Source organism: Marmota flaviventris, chromosome 3 (assembly GCF_047511675.1).
Source record: "Marmota flaviventris isolate mMarFla1 chromosome 3, mMarFla1.hap1, whole genome shotgun sequence".
Taxonomy (NCBI): Eukaryota; Metazoa; Chordata; class Mammalia; order Rodentia; family Sciuridae; genus Marmota; species Marmota flaviventris.
The window spans coordinates 91687688-91703053 of record NC_092500.1 but is presented as its reverse complement, the minus strand read 5'-3'; the positions used below and the strand labels follow the sequence as shown (position 1 = coordinate 91703053).

General features: G+C 32.5%; 1 protein-coding gene across 2 annotated transcripts in view; it reads left to right on the top strand.

Annotated features, from left to right (window-relative positions):
* Pik3c2g (phosphatidylinositol-4-phosphate 3-kinase catalytic subunit type 2 gamma) overlaps positions 1-15366 on the top strand; it is a 352426-nt gene that overhangs the window by 71935 nt on the left and 265125 nt on the right. For both annotated transcript variants that reach the window (XM_027955972.2, XM_027955971.2), the window contains exons 8-10: positions 3097-3219; positions 8518-8551; positions 11517-11712. In XM_027955972.2, the coding sequence (XP_027811773.2) occupies positions 3097-3219; positions 8518-8551; positions 11517-11712 (353 nt within the window). The remainder of the gene's footprint in view (positions 1-3096; positions 3220-8517; positions 8552-11516; positions 11713-15366) is intronic.

Sequence of the window (15366 nt, the reverse complement as noted above, 5' to 3'; positions counted from 1 at the left end):
CTGTTTGTGTCTATAAAGATTTTTATAATGTGGATCAGCTGTCATCAAATTTGTAAATTTTAAGCTGATTTTACCCTCCTACAAGTGTGTGTGTGTGTGTGTGTGTGTGTGTACACTTGCATCTGTTACATATATATTATTTGGGGGTAAACTCTGGGTTTGTTTTAGGATGGTATTTCTACACAGCAATTTTGCATTTGTTTCTGCCTGGGTAAGAAATAACAAAAAATAGCTCACTTATTTTTAGCATAAATTCCCAGTGCAGGTAATATAAATTAATAATCTGTAGCCATACATAGCAAAGACAAGCATTTATTTTTTTAGGTAATTATTTTCCTCATGCAAAGACTCTGGGTAGAGAAAGATCTGTTTTAGTCAGCTTTTTTCACTGCAGTAACCAAAAGACCTGACTAATAATTTGAAGGAGGAAAAGTTATTTTGGTGCTCATGGTTTCATAGGTCTCAGTCCATAGATGTCTGACTGTTGCTCTGGGCACAAGGTGAGACGGAACATCATGGCAGAAGGGTGTGGTGGAAGGTAGCAGCTGGGAACATGGCACTAGGAAGCAGAGAGAGAGAGAGAGAGACTTTTCTCACCATAGACAAAATAAAAACCCCAAAGTCATTCCTCCAATGACCTGCCTCCTCCAGCCATACCCTAATTACCTACAGTAACTACCCAGTTAATTAATTAAGGGATTAATACACTCATTAGATTAAGAATATTATAACCCAATTATTCCATCTCTAAATTTTCTTGCGTTGTCACATATGAGCTTTTGGGGGAGACCCTATAGCTAAACCATAACACTTCCTCAAAAATTCTCTTGGTCATTAAGTGTATAGTTTTTCTTCCTCCACTCTTTACAGATGACCATCTATCCATCCACCGTCTAGGGTTTATTCACGGATCTTACCTCCCGTTCTACTCATCCCCTACCTCTACCAACTAGTTTAAGCATAATACTTCACCCACTTATCCAACATGATTAATAAATCTTTAAGCCTGGGGTCTCAATTCTGTCTGATTTCTCCTCAGCCATTGCAGCATTAGCATTTGAGCTACTCCTCAGGCTTGAAGTTCTGCTATATTTATGTCAACAAGAGAATTAGGCTGTTTTTGTTTTGGGATATTGTGCATTTATTTATTTTTTCTTACACTTTACCTAGTGTTCATATAAGCTTGCAGGGTCTCTGTGTGTGAGTGTGCACATATACACATGTGAAGGTAGGTTTCTCAATCCATCAGTTGCTGGAGTTGAACCTCATTGCCCTTTCCCTGGGAAGCTCATGCTCTGTGTATCAAAGAATACATGCATTTCAATACTACCTCAAATTTTCCCATCATATCTGTGTTTTTGCCATGATTAATAATGGCCGGCCTGTCTTCTTCATTTTCCAAATATGAAATTTTGGAGTCATCTTAAATCCAACCTTAGTTATTCAGATCCAATAAATCACCAAGTTAATTTTGTAATTGCAGCATTTCACTTAACATATTTTAGAAATCTCAGTGACTCATGAATATAATGGATATAATATTTATCTTTCATGGATATTTTTATGAATATTTTTATGAAGATTAAAATAAGATAAATCAGATAAAAATTACTGCAAGACTGGTACAGTAGATTCAGTAAGTTGGCTACCAGCTACCTAGTGACCAAAATCAACCCAACATTTACATTTTAATTAGTAATATCTATGAATTTTCACAAATTTACATATCTCACATACCTACTTAGAATGCCTGAATAAAAAATAGTTTTATAACTTTTTAATTCACATTTTATTAGCTATCTGTGCATATGCAGTGTCTCGTTCATTGTATAAACTAAAATATTGGTGTGAATGGCTAGAAATTAATTAAGCATTAAAATTTAGCTATTATTCTCTGCCAGACACTTTTTAATGTTTTATCTAATTCATCTTTACAACAAACCCATAATTGATTATTATTATTATTCCTGCTTCATAAAAGAGGGGACCTAGGCACATTAAAGCTAAATACTGTAAAGATGTCCCAGGTAGAAAGGAAAAGAGGCAAGATTTGAATACTCAGAGACTGTATGTAGAGCTGAAAATGCTGTCTACTGTGCTGTTCTGAATGAATATGTTAACAAAATATTAATAGTGGGGTTGCTCTCCTTTGGGAAAATCCAGCTTGTCAAGTGCATTCTCAAGCATGCTACCCAAAACTAAACTCCAGCAGTGATGAGACACATGGAAATGGGGTGACACTTAATGCTTCCTAGTTTCTGAGGTTCCAAGTCTTTTGGTTCCATTTATTAATGCAGTTAATCTTCTGGTAGCCACATCAGACTCAATATGTTCACTTATAATGAATTTACACGGAAATGAAACAACTGGATTTTTTCAATAGGAATTATTCATAGATTTTTCTTCTTCATAGTATAATAAGTAGTCATTTCTACGTAATCTATGGAAGACTGAGAATGTATCCCAACTAAATTGCACTTTCTTACTTCTAGTTCATAAATCAAATTTGTGGACATTTTTGGAATCTATTTTGTCTTTTATAGTATTAATTAGTTATTCTCCCTAGACCTGTCATCAGTTCTGTGTTTGTAAAATCTCATACGAGTTATTAGCAACATATTAAGAAGTGTGGTTTTTTTTCACAAATAGGCAAAGTAATGTCCTATTAATATAGTAATCCATGCTGTGTCTTTGAATTGATACGGTTTTGTTAAGAAAATGCTCCAGAATAGAACTGATATATATTTTGTGTTGTGATTCCATGTCTTTGTCTCTTTTTCTTTCTCTCCTTTTCTTCTTCTTTCCTTTCTCCTCTATTTTCTTCCTCTCTTTTGTCTTGTTTCAGATAATGTTAAGTTGTAGTTCAGTTAGATAATAAAGTAGTTAAGTAAGTAATTAGTGTTGGGTTCGTCCTACCTTTGAGCATTCACTCAATGCAAATTGTGGCTTGGGTCACAGGATAACCAGACTCTTGAGAACTCTTTATGTGAGAACAACCAGATTTTTTTCCATTTCCTCTTCACAGAAAGAGTGGTAATTTGATAACATACTTGTGCCTTTTCAATTTTAATAAACAGAGAGTCTTGTCATCTACAGCAATATACAGATGATGTTATTGAAGAAATTAAAAATATATGCAGTGTTCTTGGGTGCGTGGAAACCAAACAAATTACAGATGCAGTGAACAAACTAAATCTAATTCTTCAAGGAAAAACAAAGGTAAATATATCCATTTGTTACACAGTAACTACATTAAACCAGAGCTCAGTAATTAATTAAGGAAAGCGATAGACTTTGATTTGATAACTATATATATATATATATATATGTATATATAGATGTGTTTACATGTGTATTTGTATGTGTGTGCATGCACATGGTATATATCTATCATTTGGGAATAACTGCAGCTTGTTATTGTTACGCCAAATAGATTTAATTAAATTAAAAGAAAATTTCTTACACCTTTAAAGTTTGTAATCATCCCATAACTTCCAAGTGAAACTGAAATCAGTCCTACCTAGATAAATATAACATTTCACATGCACATGTTTATATAGGCTATTGATGACTCTCACAACCATTAATGTGTGCCTTTATAAGTGCCCATGCTCGTGTATTCAAGCACATAATTAGAAAAGAAGGTATCAGCTTCTCAGTTATCTTTTACTGAATTTGTAGTGCATAATGCTACTAGGAATTATGAGTGCATTTTTCTGAATACTACATCCTTTGCTGATTTTCTGGTTTAAGGGGGTTTAAAAATGGACATCACGTGGTTTTTCTAAATCCCAGAAATAAAGGGAGAATTATTAGTGTGGCTATTGCCAAATAAAAACATGAAATCTGGTTACAATGCATCCAAAATTATTACTTTAACATAAAATAAAACAGAAATGGATATAATAATAATAATAATTATTATTATTATTATTATTATTATTATTATTATTATGTCCTCTTTTATCCTCAGGAAATATGTCTAAGATCCCCAGGGTATGCCTGAAATCATAAATAGTACCAAACCCTATATATACTGTTTTCTCCTATACAGATATATCTATAATATTATAAGTGTAGTTTATAAATTAGTTACATTAACAGACTAAGAGCAATAAAAATAAAATAGAAGAATTTTAATAACACACTATAATAAAATTGACAGCATTACTACTCTTGCACTTTGGAGCTACTGTTAAGGAAAGAAAGGATTTCTTGAATGCTACAACTGCACTGCTGTGACATTCAATCTGATAACCTCAATGACTACCAAATGACTACTGGGCAGGTAGTATATACAGTGTAGATATATTGGAAAAAGGGATCATTAAAGGCCTGGTTGGGAAAGTGTGGACAAAAAGAGATTTCTTTGCTCTACTTAGAGTGGTGCATAATTTAAAAGATAAATTATTTGTTTGGGGGGCTTTCCATTTAATATTTTCAGAAGGTGATTGACCAAGGTAACAAATCTCACAGAGAAAAACTACAGCTAAGGGGGAATCATAGTAACTTATACTTGATAGTGCATCTCAATATATAAAATAATTTCACATATACATTAATTTTTATTTCAACTAATCCTCAAGCAATGCCATTAAGTTGGCATTGTAATGTTTATTTTATTGTCAAAATCTGATGTTCATAGTGTTGTGTACAGGGGACTAATACATGACAAAACAGAGATTTGGACACAGGTCTGTATACACGTTCTTAACACAGGTGACACTTCTTGAGAGTGTGTATCTTCCTTATCTGCATAAAAGGAACAACAGAGATTATACTTTCTTCAAATATGTCAGCCTCGAAATTTCCAAATGGTTGACTTAAGCTGCACATAATTATATTTTCACCAAATGTTTAAATTATTGTGCTTACTGCTTATATTCTCAAATAGGGAAATGACTGTCTGCATCTTATGTTAATCAGGACTTGTTTTATGTGATAGAACAGTGAAAACAAATGTAGAAATTGAATAAATTACTTATATTATCTGAACAGTGTCAGTGGTATTCTGGGAAGCAATAGAGGCATATCACCAAATAAAACGAAGATAAACATTGATTAAAAACTGAAAGCACAAAGCATTTGTGAAATCGAATCATAAATAATATCATCAATAAACTTCAAAATTCAGTGTCTAAGGCAGATGTGGCTTGTTTCCACAAGTTTTTCTTCATGGGTAAACACCTACTGTTTAACTTTCTAATTATTATAAAAGGAAATGAAATAATTACACAGTCTCCAAATGGTTTGCATGCGTAGATATTAAGGCCTATGGTCTTCACAAATGATAACAACATAAAAAAATCTGATGTGATCAAATTTAATTTGACCATATTTTTCTATTTTGTGTTAGAGTAAAAAAAAAGTATTCCATAGTCTTAAAAAGCATACCACCAGTATGTTTTGAAAACAAATGTTTCAATTAACTTAAAAATGTGAAAATTATTTGATGGTAAAGAAGAGCCTTCTAATAAATGAAGTTAGATCAGGATACCAAGGTAGTAAGAACAAACTTTCAACAAGTAATTAGTTTCTTGTAGATTAAAACATTTTGGAGACATTCTAAGTACCTAAAGCTAATAATAAGATATGGTGAGCTTAGGCTAATGCAAACATGGTTTGAATTCAAGATCTATCCATTTCTAGCTCACTGTACTTTGGAAAATTAAATGCACTTCTCTGAGTTTTAGTTTTCTCTATTTCTAAATAAAATAACCAGAATTTTCAGGGTTCTTGTGAATAGAGGAATTAACAAAGGGCCCAGATGATTGTGCTGCTTTACTAAGAGTCATTACTATTTCTGGAGTGGTGAGAAGAGTACTGGAGGCAGGTTTTTAGAATCATCCTCATGAGGTCAACATGATGTCCTCAATTCCCTCAGCACATGTTAGCTCCACATCATCTCACCGCCTTATGACAAGTATGAACCTTTGCCATTGGAAGGGACCAGATCTAGGAATGTGAACATGTGTTACCCCTTCAGTCAAGACTATTTGAATCTTTTCAATTCAAATGTCCAGCACTTGGTGAATCAGTAGAAACAAGTAACAGATCAACTGGAATGAAGAAAATATAATTTTAGTATGCAACCCTTTAAACAATACTGTTATTCCTAGGTATAAAAAGCATCATCTTCAAAATACTCATTTTCTGTGAAAATTTTCATTTTTATCCTTTTAAGGAATTTCAGAAAATGAGTATTTTGAAGATGATACCAAGTGCTGGACATTTGAATTGAAAAGATCTAAATAGTCTTAACTGAAGGGAAAACTCCTTAAAAGGATAAAAATGAAAATTTTTTTCAGAAATATCAAACTTTCAATGTAGTGGAAGCCAAAAGAATACTTCATGTAGAAATTGATTATTTCTATGAAAGCCATGCACAATTAGAATACCCAAGAGGAGTTCACCTTTGCATTTCATCAATCTATGTACTTAGAACCACTGAATCTTGCATAAGTTTTCTGTACAACTTAACTCATTATATAAAAATTTGTGGTATTTTTATAAGACTGAAATGATTTTCATGAATATAAATGAAGAAAAGAGTTAACAATTATGAGTTTTATTTAGTATATATTGTGGTCAAAATAGATAGTTCAGTAACCATTACCACCCAAAAGAGAACATTTTTATTTTTAGCAGAATTTAAAAGTTCATTTATTCTACATCATCTACAGTCATACTTTTTGTCCATCTCTTTTTCCATTCTATCTTAATTGTGAGTCCACCTATTTAAGAATGTTGGCACAAATATTAAGTACATTTTGCAGAATTTGTGCAGTAACCAACTTTAGTTAACAATGCCAAAACAATTCAAACTATCCTCCCACCACAAAACTAAGATTAAAGAAATACTGAGAACTCCAGGTCTACTGCCAACAAACTCTGAAATTTGAGAAGTTTTCTTTTTTCTTGGCTGCAGTTTTGGTCAACTTGCAAGAGACTATTTCCTGCTATACAGGGAAGTAATTAGATTTTATTAAATGCAAGCTTTGCCAAGTTGAAGAATTATGTCACAAATGCATTTATGCTGTATTCCATGCTCCCACTTAGCACTGGAAACAAATTTCTATCCTTCAAATAATATTCTAGAAGTTCATCTAATGTATTTCCATTAAATACTCACACAAAAAAATGAACCACAAAAATGAAAAATATGTTCTTTCACGTTGTGGTGTAGGTGGATGTCATGGTGATTTTATAATGCAAGTCTGTATTTCTGAAGAAATTGGATTCTAGTTAATCCAGGTTAACATCTTTAATAGTCTCACCCACGTGGATGAAGTGAATACCTTACGTGCAGTTGTTAAGATCAGTGGTTGATGCTATATACAGATGAGATATTTTACCTAATAGAAAAGCTTCTTAGTAGGTTCATATAATGACGCTTTTAAGTGAAATGTTTTATATAAATTTAATTATGTTTTTAAATGACAGAAATGTTTACTCTTTACTGGAATACTGTAGTCTTTATATGTTTCTTAATTAATTGGATTTCCTTTAAAACAAACTTTAAAATTTTACTTAAAAAGTGTTTAGGGCCAGACATGGTAGAATGTATCTGAATTCCCAGCTACTCAAGATAGAGGAGCTAAGGAGTTCAAAGTCAGCCTAGGCAACATAGTGAGACCGTGTGTGTGTGTGTGTGTGTGTGTGTGTGTGTGTGTGTGTATTTAAATTCTTAAATATCCTGTGTCAAAATTTAACCTTATTAGAAAATTGAATTTTCTTTTGGGCTGAAGTTTTAATTTTAGTGACTCTACTAACAACCCTGTACAATTTTCATGATAATAAAGTTATAACCAGAAAATCCTAATCCTAAGTAATTGGAGTATAAATGACTAAATAAATAAATGTCATGATGCTAATGGAAATGAACATGATAACAAAGAAAATGAGCATAAATAACAATGAAAATAATCAAAAGTGAAACATTAGATTGTTAGTTTTTTTAAAGCTCTGATTCAAGATGCACTATCTTTCTCTAGTGTTTGACAGTTAGCTGTTTTTTTTTAATACCCTAAAATTAAAGAAAGAAATAAAACTATACAGTGATTCTACATAACTTGATCTACTTCAATAGAGTCCTCTTTTTGGCACTAACCAAAGTTTACATTTGAATAATTGCTAATAATAAGAGAGACAACACAAAATAGAACTGGAAATGCATTATGTAAAACAATTAGTGTCATGGAAGGAAGACAGAACTTAAACAATGTATGTAGAATAATTCTAATAATAATGAAAAGAACTAAACCTATTCTAGCAATTTCTTTTATTAAAAATTAAATAACTCACACTTTTTATTAGAGTATTCAGAAATGTTTCTTTTTTCATATAATTTAGATTCTTTCTTTAATAAGCAAGATGGACATATGATTCTAAGAAATATTTTATCTTTTTCTCATTCCAGAGATATTTTATTGTTTAGATTTTGGTTATTATAGGTTTGATTACTTTGTAAATTTGTCATCTGAATAACAAGTATGTTTTTGGACCTTTTTTTTTCAGAGTTTTCATCATGATTCACAGACTTCAGTAAAAGGTAAGACATACATATACTCACATATTTTAAAAAGAAAGAAAAAGATTCACTTATAGAACTCCAAATATTTTTTTCAATGTTTAATCCAAATACTGTAGTAACTATGCCCTAAGTATGTGAAATACTTTGTGAGGGGAAGAAATACTTTACTAAAACCCTTTCACTAATGGAAGTGATAATTCTTCAAGGGAAAAGAAATTCACATTATTTTAACTTTCATCCTGATATATTTTAATAAGGGAGAAAAGAGATCAATTAAAATTAAAGAAATATTAAAATCTTCCTGATAGCAATTCTAAGACACTGCAAAATTTTACTATTAATTATACTTTGATGTAACAAAGATGAGAAAATTGCAGATCTCCAAAGTCACTAGTTTCAAATTTAAATTCAAACTCTATTTGAAAGACCAGATAAAAGGATTAGGTTATGGAATAATCAGTATTCACCAGAGTTCCAGGACTATATTATTAGAAAATACAAGAGGACAGTTTCTAGAGAAAATGGTGGGTGTGTGTGATGTAGAGCAGGGTCCAACTTTCAAATCAAGCAGAACTGGTTTTGAATCCCAGTTCTGCCACTTCTTAACTCTGTGACCCCAGAGTAAACTCTTTGATCCTCAGTTGTCTTAGTATACATAAAAGATACGATCATACTTCATTGCAGGGTGTGGTCAGGGCTGGTCTTGTTTGCACAGGCAGATGGTTTTTGGCACAGGAACACTCCAAGCATTTTTAAAGAGATTGACTCACAGATGTTCAGTTACTAACCTTGGATGCAGAGATAACTCCAAGTTGCCTCCACATCCTTACTCTTTTCAGTAAAAAATTGTGTACAGAAGGATATCCTCTTTTTTCTAACTCCCACTATTAAAAGAAGACAGTAGATTATATCTGAGGAACTCCCCCACCTCTCTCATAGAAAGTAGTGGACCAGCAGAGGGTATGAAGAAAAAAAATGAGTGACTGGAAAGGCCGCTGTTCTATCTGTTCATAAATTCCATCCCACCAGGGAGGAATAGATGGGATGAACACTCCATCACAATATTACCAGCACAGAGTCTAAGGAGTAGTGAGTGGGATGGAAAGCTGGAGGAAGATCAATATGGAACTGGCCTCACTTCCTTTCTGCTAGGAATGCTGTAATGAACTTTCTTCCCCTCATATTCCTCGGAGAAATAAATATAAAATTCCACAAAAGTGTACAGCAATTTGCATAGAGATTTATCTCCTATGATAAATTATGACAGATTCTAATTACTCTATTTAATTACATATACATTGTCATTGCTTCTTTATTTCATGGTGCTATAATTCTTTTCCAGGAGTATCTCAGTTGTGATATGCATTATTTCACCATATTTCTCCACCAAGCCCAGGGATTGTGTCCTTAATACATTTTGATGATATTATTTAAAGTATATTCTTCATTCAGAGCTCTGGAAAGTAGTGCAATGCATATGCACACATCTCTTAAACAACTCAAAGAAGCAAATAAGAACTGGCTTTCTACACACACACACACACATACACACACACAAATAGAATTTGAGTAATTATCCAAATGATTAAGGATCCCCAAAGTATGTGCTAGGACTTGAATTAATAATATTTCTAACCCAGCTCTATGATTCTTTTTAGATAGATAATCATTAGCACATATGCACAAGATTGGGAATTATTGACAAGAAGTTTGTGCTTCCTGCTTCTGTACAATTTGGGGACTGGGAGAAAAGATGTTTCCGTACATTTTTAATTCTTTGACTCCTATGGTTCAGGAAAATCCCTGTTAGTTAGCCTCCAGAGATTGATGAGGCTTGTTTTAATACTGTTTTATGCTATTTTACTGTTCCGCTTCATTATTGTTGTTGATAATTTCTCAAATCAATTTAATTGGAGTTTTTTTTTTAATTGGGACTCTGCTAGTCCCTCCCACCCCAGGCTGTTTCAACAAAGGGCACAATATAAGAAATGTAGTAAACAAGTAAAATTTATTAATAACTAAGTGAATAATAGCAGGTGTTGAACAATAAAGAATGTTTCAGCATGGAGAGAGCCCTGAGGGGCTAGAAGAAGCTCCATGCTGAAGCTGGCCTCTTTCCTGAAGTACTACATCACGTGCCCCAGCACAGATGCAGAGCTGACTACTAAAGGAAAAGCTAGCTCTTTGTATCATTGTTTTTTCAAAGCAACTAAAATCCAAAAAGCAACATGTTTCAGAAACAACTTAAGAGGAAGTTGCATGTGTTTAAACAAACACCTGGGCCAGATGACTTGGTCCGGCATATTTTGGAATTACAGAAGATCTTCAGAACATCATTTCTAATGATGTTTCTGATGATGTACCTACTTGTTCTCTCAACATCTCCACAGCTACCAAGAGAAAACTCATAGCCCATACACTTAGTCTTTTTTCTTCATGCATGACAAGTCTCTTTCAGTAATAATCAATAAATGTTTTAAATAGCTAATGGTAAAATTTAGGAGAGGATTTGATTTTGAAGAGATTTAGTAAGCATCACAAATCCTTCATTTTGAGCTTGTTTCAAATCCCAGTCACGTAGCATTATCATTTTCTTTTAATACCAGCACACTGTCGTGCTAGTTAATAATAAACAACATAGCATAATCAAACTTGTTATGATTAATTCTCTAGATAGCATTTATATATGTAGAAAATATTCCTTGTCTGAAAATAATTCTAAAGTGAGTAGAAGGTGACTAGAAGACCATGTTTGCAAAATGTCTACTGCTGAAAGTAAGAAAGACTATTGATAGCTAAACTACTAGCACCTAAGCCAGACTGTATTCAAAGACACAGATGGCTAATTGGCTTCTGTTGGTAAAGGTCATTTTAATTAAATTTTACTTAAACTTTATCATAAGGAATTTCAAAGTCATAATTGATAGCTTATGATAAATATAACCCTCACAGATGTCCTGATCTTTACCTTTTTCTCCCCTAGGCTTTATAGAGAAAGTGACAACTGAACTATCCACATCCATCTACCAGCTTATTGATGTCTATTGTCACAGCTTTTACGCTGATTTTCAGCCTGTAAATGCACCTGGAAGCATTTCCAGTGTAAATCCTGGACTCCATTCCCATCTCAGCTTCACAGTCTATGCGGTACACAACATTCCAGAGGCATGGATGGGCAGGTGAGTGGTGGCAGGTTTTCCCACAAAAGGGGTAATTAGTTTTTACACAACTTCCAAGTAGAGCAAAATTTATCTTGTTCTCATTTGCAGGAGCAAGTATTTCATACAAATTTAGAAATCAATTGGCATAAACTTATCTTTATTGGTAAAAGAACATTTTAAAAGTTCTGATTCTCAGTGGTCATTTATTTCCCCACTTCTTCCAATCTCCTCCATATTAAAAAGAATTGCTGTTGTCAATAATCATTGTGGAAATAGAAAATACTCATCCTATTAGATGGCTACCATAAAATTGTCTTTATAGTATTTGGATTTAAATGACTTATGTTAAGAGAGAGAGAGAGAGAGAGAAAGAGAGAGAGAGAGAGAGAGAATTTTTAAATATTTATTTTAGTTTTCAGTGGACACAGCATCTTTATTTTATTTTTATGTGGTGCTGAGAGAGAGAGAGAATTAGTTTACAAATAGAAAAAGAAAACACTCTGATTCTCATCAAGTTATTGAGTGGTAGATATTTTGTAAGATTAATACCTCGATATAGTGAGAATTAGCCAATAATTACTTGAATTCCAATAAAAGAAACCACATATTTATTTATGCATAAATAACTCTGGATTTTAGGTTGAATCTATGATGTAGTATTCTCTTAAAATAATTAGTGTAAGATAGCATAATACATTTGAATTTCTTATGACTACCCATATAGGAGAATACTGATTAAATTAAAGTTGATATTAAAATACTAATTTGTTGGTGAAAATATTATATGTAATGCATTTGGGATCTCAAAAAAACTGAAAGGAATAATTTTAGTAATGATAAATAATTTTGCTTGATATGATTTTTTTTGCAAATAAATAAACTGTATAACTGCTTACAGAGTCAATTTAAGTTTTCAAAAAAACTGAAAGGAATAATTTTAGTAATGATAAATAATTTTGTTTGATATGATTTTTTTGCAAATAAATAAACTGTATAAATGCTTACAGAGTCAATTTAAGGAAAAATATTACCTATGCTTGATATGATTTTTTTTGCAAATAAATAAACTGCATAAATGCTTACAGAGTCAATTTAAGGAAAAATATTACCTATGTAAATAAACCCCCCACACACAAACACACACACATTTCTTCCAAATTCATGGAATGGTACTTTTATACATTTTTCTCTTTCCAAATTTTATGATGAATTTTAAAGGGCTGATATATAATATTATACATTGCTAAATTTTCTAGCCACCAAAATATATCCCTTAATTTTAATTCACATGTAAAATCTCTAGATAAATAGAGGTAAAGCTATATGTATAGAGCAAGTACTGTGTGTGTAATTATATAAATTGAGGAGAATACATGTAATATAAGTTTTACAATATATAAATATTCACATATGTATATAAACATCAAATGCATCTATAGAGTTAAAACACATTGTGTGTTTGTATAAATATAATCTATCTATCAAACTCGCCTTTTTCATCTTTCTCTACATTAGACCTATATGCGGAAAGAAAATATTTAGACCATTTTAAACACAGTTACATAGAGGTGGTATGTGTGTGTATACATAAATTATAGATACCAAATAATATTTTTTTCTACAAAAGTATCTATAATCAATGAATAAATGAGAATTTTGATAGAAGAAGCAAATTTATCCCATTCATTCATTAGAAGAACAAACTACACAAGCAGGTCTGGAATAGGAGGGGAAAAACCCACTGGTCTTCTTCTCTTAGGCAGCCCATGGTCCGGTCACCTTAGAAATTCTGACAGAAGAGGTTCCAGTAAGACATCTTTTATGGTGACAAATTATAATTTTATTGTAGGTTTGTTAGTGTCCTATCAGTTGCTACATAACAAATTACCCCAAATTTAGCAGCTTAGTCCAATAAACACTGACTAGCTGACGTTTTGAGGGTCAAGAACGTGGGGAGCAACTTAGGTAGATGGGTCTGGCTCAAGATCTTATGTGTTGCAGTCAAATTGTCCACTGAGGCCACAGTCATCTCAAGCTTCACTGGGACAGAAGAACCTACTCCCAAGATCACTTGCTTGGTTGTTGGCACTCCTCAGTTCCTCAGGGTGTGTAGGTGTGAAAACTTGGATTCCTTTCCACTGAGTTGTCTCTGAGTTTCCCCAAGACAGAGCAATTGTTTATATACCAGAGCAAATGATCCAGTAGGGAAAGAGAGAGTTCATGAGCAAGGGGCACAGAGACAGAAGAAGCCATCTTCTATAACCTCATCTTGGCATCAAAACTTCTCATATTGGTACTGTGAGAAGGGATGATACCAGATTTTGAATACCAGGAGGAGGGATCATTAGAGACCATCCTGAAGGCAGGCTACCACACTGGAAAGAAACAACAAAGAAGGACCTAAGCCAGAGGTATCTCCAGAAGCATAAGTATTAACAAACTAAGGCACAAAAATAACAAAGTGGTAATTGCCTCTCTGACTTTAGTCATTAAGACTAGATTTAATGGCAGTGGTTGAAACGAATTTATTAAAATTCAGAATTCCAAAATAAAAAAGTTGATGGATTTAAAACTGCATTATGATCTACTCTATGACCCGCTGTCAGTAAAGGCTCCAGGCAACTTATCAAAGATAAATGAGAATGCATCTTACTTAGCATAAGTTGATTAAAGAATTTTTTCCATGATTTCATTATACTGATTAAGAATCCATCCATATTTAAGCTAAATCTCTCATGATACAGGAAAGAAATTCTTCTTTAGCTTTCTCCTCTTTATGATTGAAAGTGACTTTATCTTACTCCATGATGATATATATATATATATATATATATATATATATATATATATATATATAGCATCATGCTTATTATCTTCATAATTGCATATTATTAGTTCCTTCTCCTCTGTCACCTTTTATAAAATTCATGTGACAAGGCACATCTGTGTGTATTTGATAACCTGTAGTCTCCAAAACATTTCCTAGGTTATTATAGATGCTCAAAAAAGATCTGTTGAAAGTTTCTAAACAAACTCCCTTGAAAAGAGGAACAAGTTGGCCTTGGTTTGTGAGATGGCCACCTGGGTCCTGGAAAGCATGAATACTTAGGCTGCAATGTTATTGCAGAGGACAGAGGACAGAAATATAAGTTGAAGAAGTGATGACTGTAAAGAAAGAAGACACTCTGAGAGCAAATAAGATATTTTAGTAGAGATATAAACCTAGGGTTTGAGGACCTGGGGGCCAGCATCTATAAAATTGAGTCTATAGCAATTAATGGAAGTGGAAAAGAGGTTGGTTAACAACTGTAAAAATTATCATTAGTAACAATTAATAAGGTAGAATCACATTGTATGAAGAGGTTATATTAAAAAGTCAGTGAAAAATATTTTTTAAAATCCCTAAATCACTCATAAAGTATAATACTATGTTATGACAAATAGAATACCAGATTAATTATGCATAAATGCCTAATGTGTACAGTAATGCATATTATGTAATAAAGTATCTTCGTGCAAAAATGATCTGACATTTTTAATTATGAGAGACTGTGAACACATGAACAAACTAAAATTTGTTCTCTCCAAGAGAGTGTCTTCTTTATGAAGAATTAAACGGCATCTATAGACTGCTTGTCATATATTCTTTGCCATCAGAAAGCACATGTGTAG